The 23062-nt window shown below is 42.1% G+C and overlaps 1 protein-coding gene across 6 annotated transcripts in view; it reads right to left on the minus strand.

Annotated features, from left to right (window-relative positions):
* The window catches only part of PDE1C (phosphodiesterase 1C), a 498893-nt gene that overhangs the window by 104016 nt on the left and 371815 nt on the right, over positions 1–23062 (minus strand). For all 6 annotated transcript variants that reach the window (XR_012655243.1, XM_032767196.2, XM_075062574.1 and 3 more), the window contains 2 exons: positions 15951–16051; positions 9205–9333 (listed from right to left, as the gene is read on the minus strand). Coding sequence is in view for 5 of the 6 variants with exons in the window: in XM_032767196.2 (XP_032623087.1) it covers positions 9205–9333; positions 15951–16051 (230 nt within the window). In the remaining variant the exon portion in view is untranslated. The remainder of the gene's footprint in view (positions 1–9204; positions 9334–15950; positions 16052–23062) is intronic.

Here is a 23062-nt window from a genome sequence, read left to right on the forward strand (position 1 = left end):
AGGCAATAGTAGAGGTGCTTGAGGCTGTAGCTATACAAAGAGCTGGCGGAAGGTTCATGTGTTCCCCTATTTCCGCTTTTTCGTTTTCAGATTTTCTCCCGAAATCAATAGGGTTCTGGCCCTTCAATGCAATGAATATTCTCTGAAATTTTGGGACTGGACGCAGTGTTATCACATTAGACAGACGGAGAAATGTCATTAAGTTGCAGATGTTTAACTCTAACCCTAGTCACCCCATAGCACTTTTTTTTCCAAAACAATATTTTGTTCAAGTGTATCACATTGTGCTCCTCATATTAAACCTTCAAACTATTCCACAATGAATAAATGAATGAATAGTTAAAAAAAAATCCTACTTGGGAAGGATCAGACTGAAATCCCTTAGAAGTCAATGTGGATCTTTTCCAGAACTTTAAACCATCAAAACTTTCTGGTCTATTAGATATACAGTCTTTTTTCTATTTTCAGTGACGTGCTCAGTGAGTATGCCCTCAGATTTGTTTAGCAATTTTGATGAAATTCCCTGCTTAAAGATTGAGATGATTGACATACTATGGTAGTGAGTGCCATAAAAGTGCCTTAGATGGAATTAGAAATATTTTTGAATTGAAAATGTGTGAAAATACAACTTTTTGCAGGTGTTTGATTGGAAAGGCCCACTTCATCTGGAAACTGGGCTCATATTCACCAGAAACAGGCCATGTGAAAAAAAAAGATTGTATTTCCCTATGATCTTTTCATAGCGATATGGCTTCATCCTGAATTCTAATCTAATCTTCCAACACATCATGGGATTGATTCATCCTGCTGGGACAGGCAACTGCAATTTGCAAAGCCCCTTTCTCCTCCACAGAGCTGTCAGGGACTGCTGTACTCCAGAGGGAGGGCACATGGTATTTGCATCACTGTGGTCCCAGAGGGGTTCTTGTTGGAGAAGAGCAGCTCTATCTTGCAGCTGGCTTTCCACAGGAGACCCACCAATGGCGACAGCTTCATGGACACACTGAATCAGCATATCTCATGGGTGTCCTGGCCACATACCCTGCCCACTTTTCTGGCTGCTGTGGCAGGCATTTGAAGATGCTTCCCAGCATCTCCAGATGGATTTTCCACCAGCAGGGGACTATACATGCATATTTTGGTATAATCATCTAGGGCAGAATCAAAGCTGCAATGTTTCCACCATGAGATAAAAATCCTATACATTTTTGTAAGTAATATGGTAATACTTCTATGCTATCTTTACCACTGATTACTGCACCTGGAGTAAATAATTATGCATTCAGGAGTCACGGGTGTACTGTAGTTCTATCAGTAGGCTGGGATCATTGATCTCTAGTCTGCTTTAATTTACAGACATAAATTCTTTAAAATCTCTTGCATTGTTCCAGCTGGAGACCACTTTAACCCGCTCTTTAGGACAACTGCCCTGAGGACGTTCACTTCATGAAATGTTGCATAATAGTTTTTGAGGTTTTGTTCCACACAGTTTTTCTCCTTAGTCCCACCCCAGTTTATGCTGTGCCCTACTGAAAGTATTAAATCCCCATAAAGTCACAGAAATTGGAGTGGAAAAGGCCTATTGAGGTCATCTAGTCCATATCCGTGGGCCCAGTAGCAGGATTCCTGCCAACAGCATAGTGTTTTGTCCATTCCACTTCTGTCAAATGCGTGCATTTTTGTGCATAGCAGAAAATTATGTACAAACCATGGATTGTGGGTCTCACTTTTTTATTCTCATGGAAAATAATAAAGGAAGGAACAACACTGCCTTAAAGGCAACATTTTCAAAGGCTGCCTTTACTCACAAAAATGTGCATGCTTGCGTACTGCATGCATACAAATACTGGATTTGGACAAGAAAAATATATAATTGCTTGTGCAAATGACTGTCTGTTACATGCCCAAATGAAGATTATGTGTAGGCAAATTTTTCATCTTGAAACCCCGCAAATGCATCCCTAAAAGTTCCAGCCAGCCTACAAAAGGCATAACTGACCTGCAATAACAAAACAACAGTAATACACATGGCATTATATGGCATGAGAGATCATATACCCAACTGTTGGATCACAACTCCATGTCCGCTAACAATGGCTTATGAAAACCTTCATTAGAGTCTATTTCCTGAGCTGTACACTGATAAGAGCTGAAGAGCTCAACATTTTCCAGATGCCTTTTTAATCCTGTACTTGCCAGTAAGGGCTTGTACTAAATATGCTCTATTTCAGTAAACTGCATGGAAATTATTAGCTGAGAAATAGAGTGCCAGAAAAGAGATCCATAACAGTATCTTGGAAAGCATCTGTTCTCTTCGCAATTTATTTTCTTAATTCAGTGCGATCTGTTTTAGTTTCAGTTTTATGATTTACCTGTTGACTACTTTAGCAAATGGGATTTGTCAGAGGAAGCAACCTATCAACTTTTCAAATATTTAACAAGCAGCAGAGTTCTTTAATGTGAAAGAGGAAAAAGTGCTGAAAATTAAAGTAAGGACTAAGCTCTTTTCTCCCTGATCCCACAGCAGACCTCTTCTGGGCTCATCTGCTGTCCCCGCACATGCAAAAGCCACAAAGAGGTCTGCTGGTGCTGGTTGGATAGAAGAACCTTTCCTGACAACACATTTCCAGACTAGAAAGATTAACCCCATAAAATTGATAAAACCCATATGCACAGACAGACACATTTCCCAAGTCTATCTTCACTTTTTCTATTGCCGTCTTAAATCTTAATGTGACCTCTGTTCAGAAAAGGCACTTTAGCGCATGCCTGAGTCTTGTCCAGAATCAGGGCCAGGGCCTATTGCTGTAGGGGACATTCAAATTATCAGATAGCTCAAAATGAATAAATAAACCCAAATTTGGATGTGATAAATCTTTAAAACTGGTTAGGCTAAAATTTTCAAGAATACCTTCTGATCTAAAGGGCCTTGGATTTTTATTGCCCAGATTGAGATACTTTGGTCCTGTTTTTTTAGTATCTTAAATTGCTGTTGACCCCATCTATGACTGTGAGTTCTCAGCACCTCTGGAACAGGTCCAAGGTATTTCAGGTTAGACACTCTAAGATGGAGGCACCCAAAATCAGAAGCTGCATTTCAAAATGTTGGCCTTATGGTACATCTGAACAATGACCATTATTCTGCAGCAGCTTCATGTGCAGCAGCTACAAAATAAAGCCCTAATGAAAGGAGGAGGAAAATTAAGCAATCTGGAAAAGCTTCAAACCTAAGTAAACCAGATAATGTATTTCTTGAAGGAGCTGTGGTACTCTTAGAATCTTCAAACATAAATCAGTATACTAAGGAACATGCATTCTGACTAGAGCTGGGCCAATAACTGATTTTTTCAGTTCACTGGCAGTTCTGAAAAATAAATAATAATTCAATTCGGGTCAACCCAAATTCAAAAGAATTCCAAACATTTTTGGTGAATCAAAGTCTGGTTTGGGTAACAGCTTAGAACTTCTCAATACCAACTGGAAAAGGAGTGCAGAGGGGTTACAAGGAATCTCTTGGGTGTGGCATGTACATTCTAGTTTACCACAGAGTGTCAGGTGATATCTTGAAGCTTTCATCACTTTGGTCATGAACATCATTGTGAAATGTATGGATGGATACTATGTAGAGAGCTATGTATATACACTGAAAATGTATTCTTACAGTCATAGACTCACAGACTCTAAGGCCAGATGGGACCATCGTGATCAACTAGTCTGACCACTTGCACATTGCAGGCCACAAAATCTCACATGCACAACTCCTGCAATAGAAGTAAGCCTTTGTCTGAGTTACTGAAGACCTCAAATAATGATTTAAAGACTTCAAGTTACAGATAATTAATGGTTACAGAACACCATTTATATTAGTTTAACTTGCAAGTGACCCCATGCTGCAGAGAAAGATGACCCCCGCCCCAAGCATCTCTGCCAATCTGACCCGGGGGGAAAATCCTACCTGACCCCAACTATGGTGATCAGTTAGACCCTGAGCATGGCGGCAAGCCCCACCAGCCAGACACCTAGGAAAGAATTATCTGTAGTACCTCAGAGCCCTCCTCATCTACTGTCCCACCACCAGCCATTGGAGATATTTGCTGCTAGCAGTCGTAGATGGACTACATGCCATTGCAGGCAGCCTCATCATACCATCCCTTCTGCAAACTTATCAAGCTCATTCTTAAAACAAGTTAGGTTTTTTGCCCCCACTGCTCCCCTTGGAAGATCTTCCAGAACTTCATTCCTCTGATGGTTAAAAACCTTCATCTAATTTCAAGCCTAAACTTGTTGATGGCCAGTTTATATCCATTTCTTCCTGTGTCAACACTGGGGCTTAACTCAAATAATTCCTCTCCTTGCTTTGGTATTTATCCCTCTGATGTATTTATAGAGAGCAATCGTATCTCCCCCCAGCCTTCTTTTGGTTAGACTAAACAAGCCAAGCTCTTTGAGTCTCTTCTCATAAGGCAGGTTTTCTATCCCTTAGATCATCCTCATAGCCCTTCCCTGTTCCAGTTTGAATTCATCTTTCTTAAACATGGGAGACACTGTATTCCAAATGAGTGTTGCCTTGTACAATGGTACTAACACTTCCCTATCTCTACTGGAAATACCTTGCCTGATGCATCCTAGGACTGCATTGGCCTTTTCTTAATGGCTGCATCACATTGGCAGTCTAGTCATCCTGTGAGCAACTAATACACCCAGGTATTTCCCCTCCTCTGTCACTTCCAACGATAAATCCCCAGTTTATAGCAAAGATATATGGAGATATACCTATCTGACAGAACTGGAAGGGAACCAAAAGGTCATTGAGTCCAGCCCCCTGCCTTCATTAGCAGGACCAAGTACTGACTTTGCCCCAGATCCCTAAGTGGCCCCCTCAAGGATCGAACTCACAACTCTGGGTTTAGCAGGCCAATGCTCAAACCACTGAGTGATCCCTCCTACCGATCCACTAGTAACCTCCCTCCAGCCAGACAGTTCACCTTTCAATATGACATGTTGTAGTCTCCCCTTTAACCAATTCCTTATACACCTTTCAATCCTCATATTAATCCTCATCTTCTCCAATTTAACTAATAATTTCCTATGTGGAACTGTATCAAATGCCATACTGAAATCCAGATAGATTAGATCCACTGCATCTCCTTTGTCTAAAAATTCAGTTATCTTCTCAAAGAGGAGATCAGGTTGGTCTGGCACAATCTATCTTTTGTAAAACCATGCTGTATTTTGTCCCAATTACCATTGACCTCAAAGTCCTTTACTACTTCCTCTTTCAAAATTTGTTCCAAGACCTTGCATACAATTGAGGTCAAACTAACAGACCTGTATTTTTTTCCTTTCTTAAAAATAGGAACTATATTAGCAATTTTCTAGTCGTAGAGTATGACCCCTGAGTTTACAAATTCATTATAATACTTGTATAATACTTGTATACTTGTATGGAAATTATCCACCCTCCACCCCAATTTAATCCTATTAAGCTATGTCTAGGGACTGGTCACCAGCAAACGTGAAAACCAGGTTTTCTGTCAAACAATGGATGTTTATATTGCCTCATTCACAATGGGTCTTCAATCACCAAATGCAAATGAAGGATTGCAGCGACTTCAGAAAGAAATGAACAGAAAGAGGAAAGGAGTGGTGTGGGAAGGGGAAGAGGGGAGAGAAAAAACCCTATCTGGAGATGTATATCAAAAGTTTGCTCCACTGTATTTGGGAGGCAAAGATGATGCCCTGTTGCTTTTCACTCAGGAAGTAAAAGGACAGCGATTTTGCTTCATGAAAAGGGGGTCTCAGCCAGGCTTGGTTGAACATGTTGGAGATAACTTTGGATGTAATCATTTTCTTTCAACAGGAGGTTAACCTGTTAGTCAAGTTTAGTCTCTAGAAAGCTTGTTATGATTTTGTTTTATATGTAACCATTTGTTTCCAATATTCTTACTCACTGTTACTAGGATCTCTGTTCTTTGATAATAAACTTATTCTTACCTTCACCATAAATACATCTAAGTGCTGTGGTGTTAAGCAAAGTGAAGGTCCTGAGCTGAATCTTACACATTGGTGTATACTGGTCCTTTGGGAACAGCAGGCATGGTAACTCTGTGAGCGTTCAGTGGAGAAGGAACTGGACACTGCAGAAAATGCTCCTAGGACTCGGGGGGTGGGTACATGCCTTTTGCTACCTGTACAAAGCATGTGGCCTGCAGACCTGCCTGGAAGGTAGTGCTTGTGGTGCCAAAGGCTATTGGTTTCAGGGAGCTGATCCACAGCAAGCACAGACAAGACTCCTTTACACTAAAGGCAGGTGGCGGTGAGGTTCCTCATAACCCTGGGCATCCTGGGGTACACATTGGGACAAACAAAACATGTTTGATCTGAAATGTTGTTTGCAGGTGTTTTTAAAGGCCTAGGTTCACAAAGAGGAGCTGCTGGTGGTGCCCCTCTTACAACTTTTAGCCCAGAGATTAGACAAATTTCTACCATATGTATGAAAAGTTTCAGGTCAACCAAAATAGATTTTTCTAGCGAATAAAGTATTCACCCAATTTTTTATGCCCAGTTCTAGTTCTGTCATTATGGGGTGGGGGTAGCTTCTACTCAAACAACAATGTTTTAAAGTTTCAAGACTCAAGACTATTTTTCTGAAGATTGTGCTCAAACTACCAAGAATATGGTCAAAAGCAGCTGCTAAAAATCTACTCTGTAGCCAATGACACATGACCTTTTACTGTAGCCCAGAATTAATTATTGCTTTTCATTTAATGGACAAAGCAATGCACAGTTCCTCATTAAAGTTACGAGTGTAGGGAGTGGTGGAAGGGACACCCCAGTGCTATTTATTTAATTTTGTTCTCTAGGTAGAATTTTATTTATTATCACAAACAGTTTAGAGACTGAATTATTTCCCAATGTTGACTCAGTGCTTCATCTTTCTAAGACAGATAAATCCAGTTTCCTTGTTTTGTACTGTGTGTTGGTCTTTGAGATAAGACTTTCCATGACATTCTTCTTTGGCCAAAACTATCTCTCCCACAAAATTCAAGATTGTACAGTTTGCTCTGCTTGTGTAGTTAGATGATGGCCTCCATCCAAGAGTTTCTAGCATTTCAATGACTGCATGTTGTGAACTGCATTGGGATGAAAGATGTGGTCCCTAAAATGATATTATGAGGAAGGAGGCGGGATTAAGATGGTAAGAGAGAGGGGAGAATGGAAGAAATGAAGAGAATCAAGCAAGCGGTCATGTACCATAGGCCCACACTTAAATTTGAGGACAGTGTAGTTACAGTAGGGATGAATTTGTTCCCTTGTGATTTGTACATCCCAAAAGGGGGTGTGGGAAGTTAAGGCAAAATTTAAATTCCTTCCTTTAATTTTTTTTCCACTTTCTCTTCTCTTCCCTCATCAGCTCCCATTAAGTTTCAGCAAGGTGCTTAAGCATAGCCTTAATTCTGAACACCGCGTAGTCCCACTATCTTCAATGTAGATACATGCTTTAGTACCTTGCTGAACTGGGACCTTAATTTCCCTCTTCTTTGAAATATCACCATCATCATCGGTACAGAAACGTCCATGCCAAAGCACTTCACAGCCTGCATGAATCCAACACTACTGAGGTGCCACGACCACTTGGGTTATGCTAAGGGAAAAATAGGCCCAGTGTGTTTGCAGAAAATTATGTTTATATTTTAGATACTGTAGGGGAAAGTTTACAATTTAAAAAATCTGTTTTCCTTGCTATCTTATATATCTAATTTGAGCGAAAGCAAGTTGAATTAAAATTTTTAAAAATCCCTTACAATACTGAATTTAAACACAACAGCCTCATGCTGTTAAGTGAAATCGTTCAGCTTCTTTTCACCTTGCAAGGTGAATGAAATGCAAAAAGTAAACAGACAACCTAGATCTTGAAAAATAAATTAGATTTCAATACCATGACCCACAGAGTGGGTTTTATTCCTTTTTCAAGATTCTTGTGACACTTTCTGAGTGTTAACGTGTTTTTTCCTCAGAGTTTGTCTGTTTATGAATCCACAAGATGTTGAGTGACTTGTCATACTTAGCCTGTCAGCTATAGCAGACATAGCCAGACAGCCACAGAAAAAAACACAGAAATTGGCTTAATTGTTTTTGGCTTAATTGGCTAGTTTTTGGCTTGTAGCTTGTTGCGTGAAAGTTGGCAACTGTGATCCATAGTGCTGACTTTTGAATGAAACAAACCACATGTGGTTCTGGGGTTTAGGCCGGGTGCTCAGATGGGGTACATTGTTGCCTTCCCTGGCTCCACCTGTCATGAGGGTTTCTGTGCTGGGAAGACTGGATGAGTATGGAACACAGATCCAAGGGAGAAGGAAGAGGGTGAACTTTCTGTCCCTGACCCAGCTTACCAGAGCCCAGAGAACTACTGCTGAGTGCCCTCAATTTCCATTGAAGTCAATAAGAGTTGAGCGTGCTCAGCACTTTGTTCAGTTTGAAAGCACACATGAACCAGTGTATGTTTGTCTGCAATAACACATGATGGGATGCTTTCACTCCAGTGAGAAAGAGCTCTGATTAATACAATTAATTTAAGATTCTTCCTGTCCGGCCCAGGTAACTATATATGTTTTATGCATAATTGTTATTTTTAAAATGTCAGAGATTTCATTTAAAAAGGAGATTAAAAAGCCCTCTTTCAGTTTGAATAATCTGTTATTTAAAAAATGCCAATTTCCATCAGGAGTGCCTGTTTTAAATTACACCTTCTTATGGCTCTTTGGCATGTCTATTACACCCACTTATTCGCTCTGGGCCTGATTCCCATTACACTAAAACTCATTTATAATGCTCTGGCAGTATAAACGGGCCTCAGACGGGGCTTAATTGTAATTTATGTTTTTGTGTAAATGAAAATCAGGCCACCAGTATATTCACCTACACAGTGATAAGTGGATGAAGGGAGATCTATGAGAGACTAATGAATAGATTCCATTCTAAGTTAAATAACTTCACACATCACTTCTGAATTTAGTCCTAAGAGTACAGCAGATGAAAATGAGAGGGGTAAGACTAGGATAAAGATTTTTAAATATCCTTTCTCTTCATAATAAAAATACAGCTGTATATTATATTTTGATGGATACTATTATTCAAAGAAATGTAGTAATTACACATGGCCCGGTTGTAACTTCCCCAAATGGCCTTACTGCTTGTTCTTACCTCCAATCGTCCTTTGAGAGGTTAGACAAAATGTTCATCTCCTCGTCATCTTGCAAAAGGCGATAGGCTGCACTGACATGGTGATTTTCGAGCACAGATCGGTCATTGTACAGAATGGCTGAATCCGACCTAGAATTTAAAAGAATGTAGAAAAACTTATGTTTCTTTCCATTATGTGTCAGTCTCGCATTCAGAAATATTACTATGATTCACAATTATAGACTACATATTGGTACTTTTATAGTAAGTGTAATGCTGTATTCATTGGGAAAAACATTAAGATGAACGGTTGAAATTCATCTCAGGGGAGAAGCCTTGCACAAAACCACATTAGCTGCTTAAGACCCACCCAAATACTGTGTTAAAGATTTAAAAGGAGTGCTGAGAGACATTTGGCTGCTAAATATTACATAAATATCAGTCATTGGGTGAAACAATGAGGCTTTTGCTCAATTCTTATTAAGGTAAAACTCTTATTTTGTGTGAGTTAGGGATTGCAAGATCGGTCCCAGTATTATTTTCTGAATTGATTATTTTAAACAAGGAATTCATAGTGCAACCATTGCCACCATAGACCTCCTGCTCAGAACACCTTACCTTTGACACAACGGTGAACATTTCCAAAGGCACAAAGAGCAGTTAGGTGCCCACATCTCACTGAAAGTCAGTGGAAGTTAGATGCCTAACTACCTTTTGTGCCTTTGAAAACCTCCCCCAAAAGAGCTGTCTGCTTCCAAAATGGCACTGGTCTAGCCAAATTCCTACCCACCTAATGTCCTGCAGTGCTCTCCAGTGTTTTCAAACATGGCTACCACAACAACATCTGAGGCATTATAAACACATTCTATAGCTGCAGGCATGGCGTTAGGCAGGGAGAGGTACTGGCGAAGGCTGCTGATATGTAGTTTCCAGTTCTTTGTGGTTTATTGATGAATATCTATTTTCTGTTTGTTTCATTCAATGAAATGTTGGCTGCTTCTTCTGTTTCTTTCAACTTCAAGAAGAAACATCACCAGAATACCTCCAAATTATTCCAGCATGGTGAGGGCTGGCCTTACCATGAGGTAAACTGAGGCAGCCATATCAGGTGCCAGACTGTGTGTGTGTGGGGGGCCACTAGGACCCAGAGTGTAGAAAATTGTGTCTGCTACTCGTGCATATGTATTCTCTCTGCTCTAGATGCACAGAGATGGTGGAGTGCTGTGCTGGAGGAAGGAGGGCACAAGAGACATAACAGGCAGGCAGGAGAAAAGGTGAGAGGGAGAGTTGAACCTTCCAAAGGGAATTAAAACCAATAGTAAAAGGTTCTATAGCCACATAAATAAGAAGAAAACAAAGAAAGAAGAAGTGGGACCGCTATACACTGAGGATGGAATGGAGCTTAAGGATAACCTAGGCATGGCCCAATATCTAAATAAGTACTTTGCCTCAGTCTTTAATAAGGCTAATGAGGAGATACAGAGAGAGATAGGGTGATTAGGAATTGGTAAAGGGAGACTCACGAGGGCCGTACTGAAGGTGACTGTCAGGCTGGAAGGAGGTTACTAGTGGAGTTCTCAAGGATCGGTTTGGGACAATTTTATTTAACCTTTTTATTACTGACCTTGGCACAAAGAGCGGAAATGTGCTAATAAGTTTGCGGATGATACAAAGCAGGGGGGTATTGCTAACACAGAGAAGACCGGATAGCCATACAGAAGATCTGTGATGACCTTGTACATGGAGTATAGTAAGGGATTAAATTTAATAGTGAAAAGTGCAAGGTCATGCACTTAGAGATTATATAAGATTTTCGATATACATTGGGGACACATCAGTTGGAACAACACGAGGAGGAAAGGACCTCAGGTATCGGTGATCGCAGGATGTGACGAATGACCGTAAAAAGCAATGTGGGTTAGGGTGCAGCAGCGAGGTATTTCCAGCAAAGATAAGGAGGTGTTAGTACCGTTGTATAGGCGCTGTGAACCTCAGGAATACTGTGTGCATTCGGTCTCCATGTTAAGAAGGAGAATTCCAACTGAACAGGTTCAGAGACGGGCTAATTAAGACCGAGGAAGGAAAACCTGCCTTATGAAAGGAGACTCAAAGAGCTTGGTGCTGTTAGCGCCTAACCAAAAGAAGACTCGGGGGGATATGCTTACTCTATATAAATATATCAGGGGATTAACGTTAGGGGAGGAAGAAATTATTGTAAACTAGTACTTAATGTAGACACAAGGACGAATGGTAAAAACTGGACAATTAGAAGTTCAGGCTTGAAATTAGACGAAGGTTTTCAACCATTAGAGGAGTGAAGTCGGGACTTAGGGATGAGGGAAGGATGTTAAACAGGAATGAAGATATGGAGGTAGATATTACCACATCTGAGGCAGAAGTCAAGCTTGAACAGCTTGATGGACAAAACGGAGGCCCGGACAATCTCCATCCAAGAATATTAAAGGAACTGGCACATGAAATTGCAAGCCCGTTAGCTAGAATTTTTAATGAATGGTTAATCGGGTGTACCATACGACTGGGAGAATTTGCTAACGTATTCCCATCTTCAAGAAAGGAAAAAAGTGATCCGAGTAACTATAGGCCTGTTAGTTTGATGTCTGTAGTATGTAAGGTTCTTGGAAAAATTTTGAAGGAGAAAGTAGTTTTAAGGACACTGAGGTCATGGTAATTGGGACAATTAACAACACCGGTTTTACTAGAGGTAGATCGGCCAAACCAACCTGATCGCCTTCGTCGAGGTGACGGATATTTAGACAAAGGAAATGCAGAAGATCTAATTACCTTGATTTCAGTAAGGCATCTGACACGGTTCCGACGGGGAATTGTTAGTTAAACTGGAAAAGATGGGGATGGATATGAAATGAAAGGTGGATTAGGATTGGTTAAAGGGAGACTCCAACGGGCCGTACTGAAGGGGAACTGTCAGGCTGGAAGGAGGTTACTAGTGGAGTTCTCAAGGATCGGTTTTGGGACCAATTTTATTTAACCTTTTTATTACTGACCTTGGCACAAAGAGCGGAAATGTGCTAATAAAGTTTGCGGATGATACAAAGCAGGGGGGTATTGCTAACACAGAGAAGGACCGGGATACCATACAGGAGATCTGGATGACTTGTAATGGAGTAATAGTAATAGGATGAAATTTAATAGTGAAAAGTGCAAGGTCATGCACTTAGAGATTAATAATAGAATTTTCGAGTATACATTGGGGACACATCAGTTGGAAAACAACAGAGGAGGAAAGGACCTCAGGTACTGGTGATCGCAGGTGACTATGACGATATGGCGTAAAAAGCAAATGTTGGTTTAGGGTGCATCAGCGCGAGGTATTTCCAGCAAAGATAAGGAGGTGTTAGTACCGTTTTAGGCGCTGGTGAGACCTCACTGGAATACTGTGTGCATTTGGTCTCCATGTTAAGAAGGAGAATTCCAACTGAACAGGTTCAGAGACGGGCTACTAGTATGTCCGAGGAATGGAAAACCTGCCTTATAAAGCGAGACTCAAAGAGCTTGGCGTGTTTAGGCCTACCAAAAGAAGAAACTCGGGGGGATATGCTTACTCTATATAAATATATCATGGGGATTAACGTTAGGGGAGGAGAGGTTATTGTTAAGCTAGTACTAATGTAGACACAAGGACGAATGGTACAAACTGGACAATTAGAAGTTCAGGCTTGAAATTAGACGAAGGTTTCTAACCATTAGAGGAGTGAAGTTCTGGAACAGCCTTCGAGGGAGCTGTGGGGGCAAAGACATATCTGGCTTTAAGACTAAGCTTGATAACGTTTATGGAGGGATATATGATAGGATAGTTTAATTTTGGCATTGTCCTTGGATATCAGCAATAGGTCTGCTCATTGGTCTGCGATGGGATGTTGGATGGGATGGGACAGAGTTACTGCATGAGAATTTCTTCCTGACTGCTGCTGGGAGCCTTGCCCACAATGCTCAGTTTAGCTGATCGCCATATTTGGATCGGGAAGGAATTTTCCTCCAGGGCAGATTGGCTGACGCTCTGGAGGTTTTTCGCCTTCCCCTGCAGCATGAGGCATGGGTTCACTTGCTGGTGGATTCTCTGCTTAGGTCTCAATACCACAATTGAAGACTTCAATAACTCGGACATAGTTTAGGGTTTTATAGAAGTGGATGGGTAGGGTTCTGTGCCTGCTTTGTGCAGGAGGTCAGACTAGTGATCATGTTGGTCCTTCTGACCTATGAGTCTATGAGTCTATAACAACAGAAATCAGTAGAGCTAGGGAGAGAGAGGAGGAGAGCCTCTTATGTACCTCTCTAGCAGCCCTAGAGCTGGACTGATTAACACGTTCTCAGCGAGCTTCCTGTTTCCTGCTGCTTCCCTGAACCCACTGAGGGAACAAGGCAGTCAGCTGAAGTAGTAGCAGCCTGTTAGACCCTAAGATGCTGATATTTTCCTCACTCAGCCCTGCTTACCAGCCTGCTTATTTGTTCCTTCAATTGAGTGTGAGAGCACTATAGCTGGCACAGAACAGCAGTCATAGTGAAAGAAGAAAAACCCCCTCTGGGGCAGCATTCAGAAACGAAAGAAAGCAAGGAAGCTTTTCTATCTAGGGAGAGCTTCTGAGACATAGACATAAAGTTCATGGTGAGTCTTCTGGCCCCAATGAGGATGTGAGTGGTGAGGAGATGCCTGATCTTCCAGTATAGTCAGAGTACAGCATCCATATCTCCATCTCAAATGGACGTAACATGCACATCCTGAGAAAAGTGAGATCACAGAAGAGTGTGGTGGAGGCGCAAGAAACAGCTGCTGCTGAGTTTAGTTCCTTAAGTCTAGATGAGCCAGGCATGGATCCTTTTAACATACCTGAGACTTCCTTTACTGCATGGCCACAGCAAGTGAAAACTTCATGTTCCCAAAGACAATGAAAATAGAAGTTTCCATCCAACACCATTACTGGTAGGAAATCCCCAATGATGACAAAGTGGAGATGCATGCTATGTACTCAAAAAACCAGAATGCTGCATAATGTTTTGTTACAAACTCTTCTGTCTAATGTTCCAGCACAATGGTTCTACAAGAAAAGGATTGGAAAAATCTGGCATGCATGAGAAGGCAGCAAATCACCAGAGAGCATTCCATAGGTGGAAAAGAGCTTGAGATAAGGCTTAAGGTTAAAGGGCCACCATAGATGATCAGCATCAAGAAATACTGAATCAGAGTCTCTTTACTGCAAAGTTCTGAAAAGGCTCATTACCATTGTGAGAATGCCTTGCTACCCAAAACCTAGCACTGCGTGCACTTCAGACCAGTTGTATGTGACAAACAATGGAAACTTCTTAAATTGTGGAGCTGATGGCTGAGTTTGATGCTGTACTCCAGGACCATGCTAGAGAGAGTCACCACCCAAGAAATGTACACATCACAGGAACTTCACACTGAAGCTATTTTCCCATCCATTCAAGAATACAAGAGTCACCAGAGAAGACATTTTGATTATGAGGCACAGGATAATCCCATAAGAGACCCCGAACAACAATTCAAAGTTGAATTCTTTAACCAGGTGCTAGATTGTGCAATACAGTCAGTTGAAGAACGTTTCATGCAGCTCAAGGAGCACAGCAGTATATTTGGGATGTTGTATGATATTCCAAAACTCCTCACTGTACCTGAAGAAGACCTACACCAGCAATGCAGGGCACTAGAGACAGTGCTGACACATGATGACATGCAATATTGATGCGAGTGATTTAGGTGATGAATTGAAAGCCCTTTCATGATACATTTCAGCAGAATCAACTCCAAAGGCGGTTCTGGAATATATGTGCATATATAAGATGACCACCTTCTTTCCAAATGCTTTTGTTGCTCTGCGCATACTTCTAACACTTCCTGTAACAGTTGCCAGTGGAGAATGCAACTTCTCCAAGCTGAAGTTAATAAAAACACATCTACGCTCCACAATGACACAGCAGAGGCTGGTCTGCCTTCCAACCATCTCAACAGAGCATGAGCTGGCCCAGACTGTGAACCTTCAGCAGGAAGCAGTTCAAATCTTTGCAACCAAGAAGGCATGGAAAGCACCACTTGGTTTATTCAAACAGATAAAAATGCCAGTGTTTACTATGCAGACCAGAAAAGTTACATTTACTGTTCAGATGTTTGAAAGTTAAGTGTTACTTAAAATTTTTGAACAAGGCATTTTAAGTTGTTAGTTCTCCTTTATTGGGGGTAAGTAGCAGAGCAGTACCATGAGAGGAACAGAACAGGAAGAAGGTAGAGACCTTTCAAAGTTTGGCCCAAGCGAGGGGACATGGGGGCGTCATTCGAGCTCCATGTCTCAGGTGGTAAAATGTTGTGGGCCAGCCCTGAGCATAGCCGACCATTTATTTAGCAACTGGCAGCTTTGAAATATGAGTTATTCATCCAAATTCTCTTCTATGTGGCATCAGTGTAAATCTGAGGCCAAGTCCCATTTGAAGTGCTTAAATCAATTAATCATGTGGCATCAGTGTAAATCTGAGGTTATTCTATTTGCAATCAGTGGAGTTACTCCAACTTTATGCTGGTGTGACAGAGGGATTTGTCCCAATAAATGGAAGACATTCATGATCACAAAATATAGTATTTCTCAGTTTCTTGCACTTAACAATTCTTTAACCTATTCTATATATTAAAAGAAAACACAAAACAGAGTCCCAGAAGAGTCAGGTATAGACAAAATGAGCATTCTTCCCTCCTTTCCTTAAGTAATTTACAAAGGCCTCACCGTGTCTGAATGTGAAAGTTGTTGGTGGTTCCAGTATGTTCATAATCATGGACGGCAGCTGCGAAGATCATAGCAAAGATCTCCAGCTCTGTCAGCCAGTGCTGAAAAAGAGATTATAGAGCAATCAGATAAGCTGTCATTTTCTCAGGCATTAAGGCTTTCATCTGTTAAGGCAAGCTCTCTCCTGCACATCATTTACCTTTCCCTACAACCTGTCAGTTATTCCAAAGCAAACTTCTCTAGCTCCTACATGAAAGCTGAACCACTGTTTTTCCTCAAGGTGGATCTAAATAAATTAAACCCTGGCAAAATATTTTAAATTTTTTGACACTAAAAAGGCTGAAGCAAGGGGAGGAGAACATTTACTTTCTTTAAAAGTAATAAGAGCAAAAAAAAAAAGATGCAAGCTCAAGAAACAGAGTATGTGCAAAGATACACACAATATAAAATACACAAATATATGCACAATATAAAATACAAATGCAATCAGCTATGTTTGCCTAGAATAGTGATGTTACAAGCCTAAAATACACTAGGATCTTGCTAATTCCCAAAGACTAGGAGACCCTTTATGAATTACTGAATTGTGTCTATTGACAAAAAGGCAAATACCTGCAATATTAAAGCAAGAATGTAATTCTAGTTATTTACTTATAATTAATTGAAAAATATTCAGAAAGTCTTGGCGTAACATTTTCAAAAGCACGTAAATGATGTAGGATCCCAAGTCCCATTTTTGAAGTGCTTAAATCAATTAATAATTCTGTGCCTCAGTTTCTCAACCTAACAACATGCATCTACCCTCCAGGAGTGCCATTAGGATTAAGTAGTTTGCATAATATACTGAAAACAAAACACTAGACATTGTCAATACTACTAATACAACTAGATGAATCTGCAGCTTGGAAGCAGGGATAACCCTAGATTTTCGGGACCCTACAAGTTGGGTGATTCCTCAACCTCTGCATACTCACAGCACCCCCACTGCTGGCCATCTCCTGTGTGCCTGTAACACCACCCCCCTCTGTAGTAATCCTGACCCTCCCAAACTGGCAAAGTTCTGCAGTCTCCACTGTCCTAAGGCTGGTGTACAAAGTCAGATTTCATCCTAAAAACAATATGTCAGCAGTAAAATATTCTGCCTAGCTCTAAAAACCATCATCAGAACTGGCACCCTTGTTCATAGAGATTAAGACTAGAAGGGACCCCCTGATCATCTAATCTGATCTCCTGCAGATCACAGGCCCCCAGTACCATCCAGCACCCACACACTAAACCCAACAACCCAAATTAGAGCAAAGTATTACAACCAATGAGAGATTAGACTATGATGTGCCACAGGCAGGGACTAGAAGGTACTGAGGTGCACCAGTGCCCAAGGCCACTGCAATGACAGGGAAATGATGAAATGAGATACACTCAGACAGGGCCGCCCAGAGGATTCAGGGGGCCTGGGGCAGGGCTGGGTCTTTGGCGGCAATTCAGCAGTGGGTCCGTCTCGGAGGGAAGGACCCACTGCCAAAGAATGAAGCGGCGGTAGTAGAGCAATCTAAGTGCCGCTGATCGTGGCTTCCCCCCACCCCCGCCACTAGCAGCGCTTGTACTCACCGGGTGGCGCGGCGAGGCTTTGGCAGCACTTCAGCAGTGGGTCCTTCACTCGCTCCAAGTCTTCTGCTGCACTGAAGGACCCGCCGCCAAAGACCCGGAGCAAGTGAAGGGCCTGCCACCAAAGTGCCACTGAAAACCTGGAGCAGCTCGCGGGCCCCTCTGGGGCCCGGGGCAAATTGCCCAACTTTCTCCCACCTCTAATCAGCCCTGGACCCAGATAATCCTGATAAGTGACCGGTACCCACACACTGCCGAAAAAGGCAAAAAACCCAGTGGTCACTGCAAATTTGACTGAGGGAAAAATTCCTTCCCAATCCCGCATATGGTGATCAGTTAGATCCCGAGCATGTGAGAAGGAACCAGTTAGCCAAGAACTTGAGAGAAAAAATGCTTGGTGCCACTGCAGAGCCCTGGCCCTCTTCACTCAATGTCCCATCTCCAGCACTGGCCATCCCTGATGCTTCACAGGAAGAAGATTAAAAAAGAAACCCTAGCATACATTTGGGGGAGAAAAAAATCCCTTCCTGAACCCTGTAGGTGGCTGGCTGAAACCCTGAAGCATGAGCTTTAGAAAAATAAGACATAAACCAGAAGTGAGCCCCAGGGCTGCTGAGCCCTGCCCCCAAACATAACAAGTAATATCATCATATAGTTACACTCATAAATGTGTCGAGCTTCCACTTAAACCTAATTAAGTTGTTTGCCCCCACAACTACTGGGCTGTTCCAGAACCTCACCCCTATGATGGTTAGAAACATTCTAATTTCAGCTTGAATTTGTTCTTAGCCAGTTTATAGCCATTAGTTCTTATGCCAATATTATCCTTTTGCTTGAATAGCTCTTCAGTCTCTCTGGTATTTACTTCTTGGCCTTCTATTCCAGTCTTTCAAGCTCTTCCAGGGTACGTCTACGCTACGGGATTATTCCGATTTTACATAAACCGGTTTTGTAAAACAGATTGTATAAAGTTGAGTGCACGCGGCCACACTAAGCACATTAATTCGGTGGTGTGCGTCCATGGTCGGCAGGCTAGGGGCCGTCGATTTCCGGAGCATTGCACTGTGGGTAGGCTATTCGTAGCTATCCGCATAGATCCGCAGTCTCCCCCACCCACCTTGGAATTATGCTGGGTTGAGACCCGCATGTCGGCTGATGGGGCAGCAAAAAATCGTTGTCGGGGTGGAGTATCTGGGTATAAATGTCGCATCAAACTCATCCTTCCCTCCGGGAAAGCAACGGCAGCGCCAATCATTTCGCACCCTTTTTCCTGGATTGCCCTGGCCAGACGCATAGCATTGGCAACCATCGGAGCCCGTTCAGCTTTTATTTAAACAAGTCACCCTAGTATGTGGTTGGTCAGGGCTGATGCAGCTGAGCCAGGTGATCAAGAAGGGGAGACGGCATACAACAGCAGGCATTCATTTGTTTTGGCCATGATAGGCAGAGACTAGTGTTATCAGTCGTTCTGAATACTGTCTCGCTTTGCCATTGTAAAATTGGCAATGAGAATGTGAGAGCTATTTGTCGTTTCTGTAACCCAAGTCTGCTGCTTATCAATTCGAGTGTCCACCAGCGGCTGATGGTTGGCGCAGGGGCGGGCAAAGGCAAAAATGGGGATTTGACTTTCCCGAGTTACAATCCCTCCCTTTATGGTATCTAAAAATAGAGTCATCCTGCCTATAATATGGGGCAAAGTGTACTATGAGAAACCAGTGTACAGAGAAGTCCAGAGAGCACAGCTGCTCGCCTTGTCAGATCCTCGCCAGAAATGATGGCTAACATGCCATTCATGGGGGTTCCAAGGCCTCGCTGCTGACAAATTCCCATACTCCCGTTGCTTCTCCAATCTTGCCAGCCAATCTTCTGGGCTAACCAGCTCGGATGGCAGTGTCGCTCTCCGCATTCTGTGTCATGAAGTTATTAAAGAATGCAGGAATAGGAAAGAAACACTGACTGTAGTGAGAATAAAATGAGGGGGACGGCTAGCCTCCACTGCTATGCAGTCAGGCAGGACATTAAGCGTGTGGTGGGAGAGGAAAGCCCAGCATCCTGGACGTGCTATATGTCCAGGCAGGTACATGTCTTTTCTTTAACACATGAAAGGGAGGGTGGCTGATTGAAAGCTTTCAGCCCCCAGTTGCATATGATGAAGACAGTTACCAACTCATCTGTCCATATGTGGGAATGACCAGGAATCATTCCTATTTTTACCGCAGGCGCTCCCCCGGCCGCCTCTACCTAAAGGCCGCCAGGGTATTCCAGGCAGCTACTCAAGCATATTGTACCATCTGCCACTGGGGAGGGAAGAGGGCAGCAGATATCTGTTACTTTACTCTTGCTGGCAGGCATCTGCTGGGCTGTCTATCCTAGCAGCATTCCAGTACACAGGGTGACATTAAAAGTAGCAGGGTGACATAAAGAACGATTTTTTCCCTTTTACTTTCACGTAAGGGGGTAGGGGGTTACACTTGACAAGCTATACCCTGAACCTACACTGGGACTAATGTGTTTGAACCTACAGGCCACTGGGAGCATCAGCCAAAGAAATGAGCAAATACTTTTCAATGAGACTACTCGCTGTGGAACTGTGGAATAGGCGTGGAGTCCTCCAGTCCCCTCCCTCCACTCCCATGAGCGTCATTTGATTCTTTGGCTTTCCGTTACGCTTGTCACGCAAAGCACTGTGTAGGCACTGGAGATTTTTTTCAAAACGTTTTAGCATTTCGTCTTCTGTAACGGAGCTCTGATAGAACAGATTTTGTCTCCCCATACAATGATCGAGATCCAGTATCTCCCGTATGGGTCCATAGCTGGAAAAGGTCTTTTTGGATTTGGGCACTGCATCGGCCGACCGGCAGCGTGCTGTCAGAGCTCCCGCTGGGCAAACAGGAAAATGAAATTCAAAGTTCGCAGGCTTTTTCCTGTTTACCTGGCACTGCATCGAGTTCAGATTGCTGTCCAGAGCGGTCACAGTGGGCACTGTGGGATACCGCCCGCAGGCCAATGACCATCGATTTGCGGCCACACTAACTCTAATCCGATATGATAATACCAATTTTAGCGCTACTCCTCTCGTCGGGGAGGAGTACAGAAATCGATTTAAAGAGCCCTTTATATTGATATAAAGGTCCTCGTAGTGTGCACGGGTACAGCGTTAAATTGGTTTAACACTGCTAAAATCGGTTTAAACGCGTACTGTAGACCAGGCTCCAGTCTCCTCTCATAAGATAGGCAGTTTGTTCCCCTGATCATCCCAATAGTTCCTGTTGGCAGTTTTATTCAGATGGACACTGTGTGAACAGGCATGGAGACTGAACTATTCTCTTATCCCTACTCATGTTCCCTCCAGAATTAGAAGAGAACTGGAGAACGTTCGTGGTGGTGAAGCTTTTGTTGTCTCTATGTTGCTGTGTTTGTCCTGAGGATAAACAGCATTTACTATTGACAAGGAAGATGACTTCAGTCTTCAAGCAACATGGAGGATACATTCATCAATGGCTAGTAGCCAGGATTGGCAGGAATGGCGTCCCTAGCCTCTGTTTGCCAGAAGCTGGGAATGGACAACAGAGGATGGATCACTTGATGATTACATGTTCTGTTCACTCCTTCTTAAGCACCTGCCATTGGCTACTGTCAGAAGACAGGATACTGGGCTAGATGGACCCTTGGTCTGACCCAGTATGGATGGTATTATGTTCTTAACATAATTCTGATAACGTTAAATTACATTAGGGATGGCCAGACGGCTGGTTCTCTAGGAAGTAGCATGCAATAGACCCACACTTCAATTCTCCAGACCTGGTCTTTCATTTCCCAAGTGGAGGCAGTTTGCTCAGCTCCTGGAGTTCCTTCTCTCAGCTCCGTTACTACTCTGATGTAGCTGGAGAGTCATTAAGCAGGCTTGACGTCCCATCAAGCCCTCCAAGGTCAAACGAGATCAGCACAATAAAGGGTCTTAAAATGGAGAGGAAGGCTACTGAAGACAGAAGTAAAATGCCATTTATTGAGAACACCCACATAAAACACAGCCTAGGGTTACTACAGAAGAACAGTGAATGACAAATGAAATTCAGAGTAAATAACACATAGTTATAATAGCTCTGTGAATAAAGCGGAAAAAATGAAACCTCTGGTAAATGATCAAAAGTTTTCAGTCTCCACTTCAACTAGAACCATAATAAAGAAAATAAAGATGATGCCAGGCAGCCTGCATTTAACAGATGCAATCTCCATCCAAGTGGGGATATTACCTTTTACTAGGCTGTGATGGACTTCATCTTGCAGAATGGGGCTTGGCTTTAAAGAACAAAGCTATTAAAAATGATTGAGAAAGCAGCAGGGCTCTCCCATGTGGGGGGAAAGCAGGAGCAGGGAGAGAGCAAGGAAATGTGAATGTTTTTCATTTCTGAAGGGGTGACAAAAACGATCCAGAACAAACTCTTCAAAGACGATGGAAAGAAAGAAATGAATCAAAGAATGAGCATTGGATCCCAAACTGGGAACAAAGAAAGGGAAATGAGGCATAGCTGTCACTCACAAAGGCATAATAAACATGAAGAATTAACTACTAAGAAGAGCCACTAGAGTCTAAACAAAAGACTCACTGTGTGCATAGGGAGTGAGAACAAGAAAGGACTAGATGAGTTTCCCAATGCAAACGTGAGTGGAATGCATTGCCAGGAAACACAGGAAAATGACACAAAGAAGAGTGTGATGGAGATAATTAGCTTATTCCTTTTCTCTGAGTTTGTGTTCATTCATTCCAAAGAATTTATCAGTTTCAGATTTCATATAAGAATGACGATCTGCTTATTAACCATAAAAGCCAGCAGGTTTTTTTCCCCATTTGGTTCAAACATAAGTGTCAGAGAAATCCTACGCTTCAGCAGTTTTACAGCTCTGCTCTATGAAATGTGCCATTATCAAGAATTACAAAAGTACAGGAAGCACTCTCATCATTTACGGTTTGCATATAACTCTGTGATTGCACAAAGAGATCACACGGTAATTCCCAATAATTATCAAGATTAATCAGATAATATTCATAAAAGAGAAAAAATAATTGAGTTACACTTGAACAACAGAGTTAATCAAAGAAAGGAAGAATGAAAGAAAAATAATGTTTTACAGATATCTACGCAGTGCCACTCTTAAAAATGTTTCTAAGTTGTGTGCTTGAGTATTTATTTCCTGAAATATAAACATTTAAAAAAATCCTCTATTAACTTTGTACATGAAAATTACGATAATACTGAAAATATTATGTAGCCTTTATATATACTGATGGCAGTTCTTCACCTAGAATACTGTGTGTGTTTCTGGTCGCGCCACCTAATAAAGATGTATAAAGGTCTGTAGAAGTGCAAGGAGAATGATTAGAGGTATGAAAAGATCTTGGTTTGAGGGGAGATGGAAGAGATTAGGACTACATAGTTTAAAGAGAAAATAAATAACGGGGGACATGATGGAGGTCTATTAAATACTGACTGAGATAGAAAAGATAA

Source organism: Chelonoidis abingdonii, chromosome 2 (genome assembly GCF_003597395.2).
Source record: "Chelonoidis abingdonii isolate Lonesome George chromosome 2, CheloAbing_2.0, whole genome shotgun sequence".
NCBI classification, from domain to species: Eukaryota; Metazoa; Chordata; order Testudines; family Testudinidae; genus Chelonoidis; species Chelonoidis abingdonii.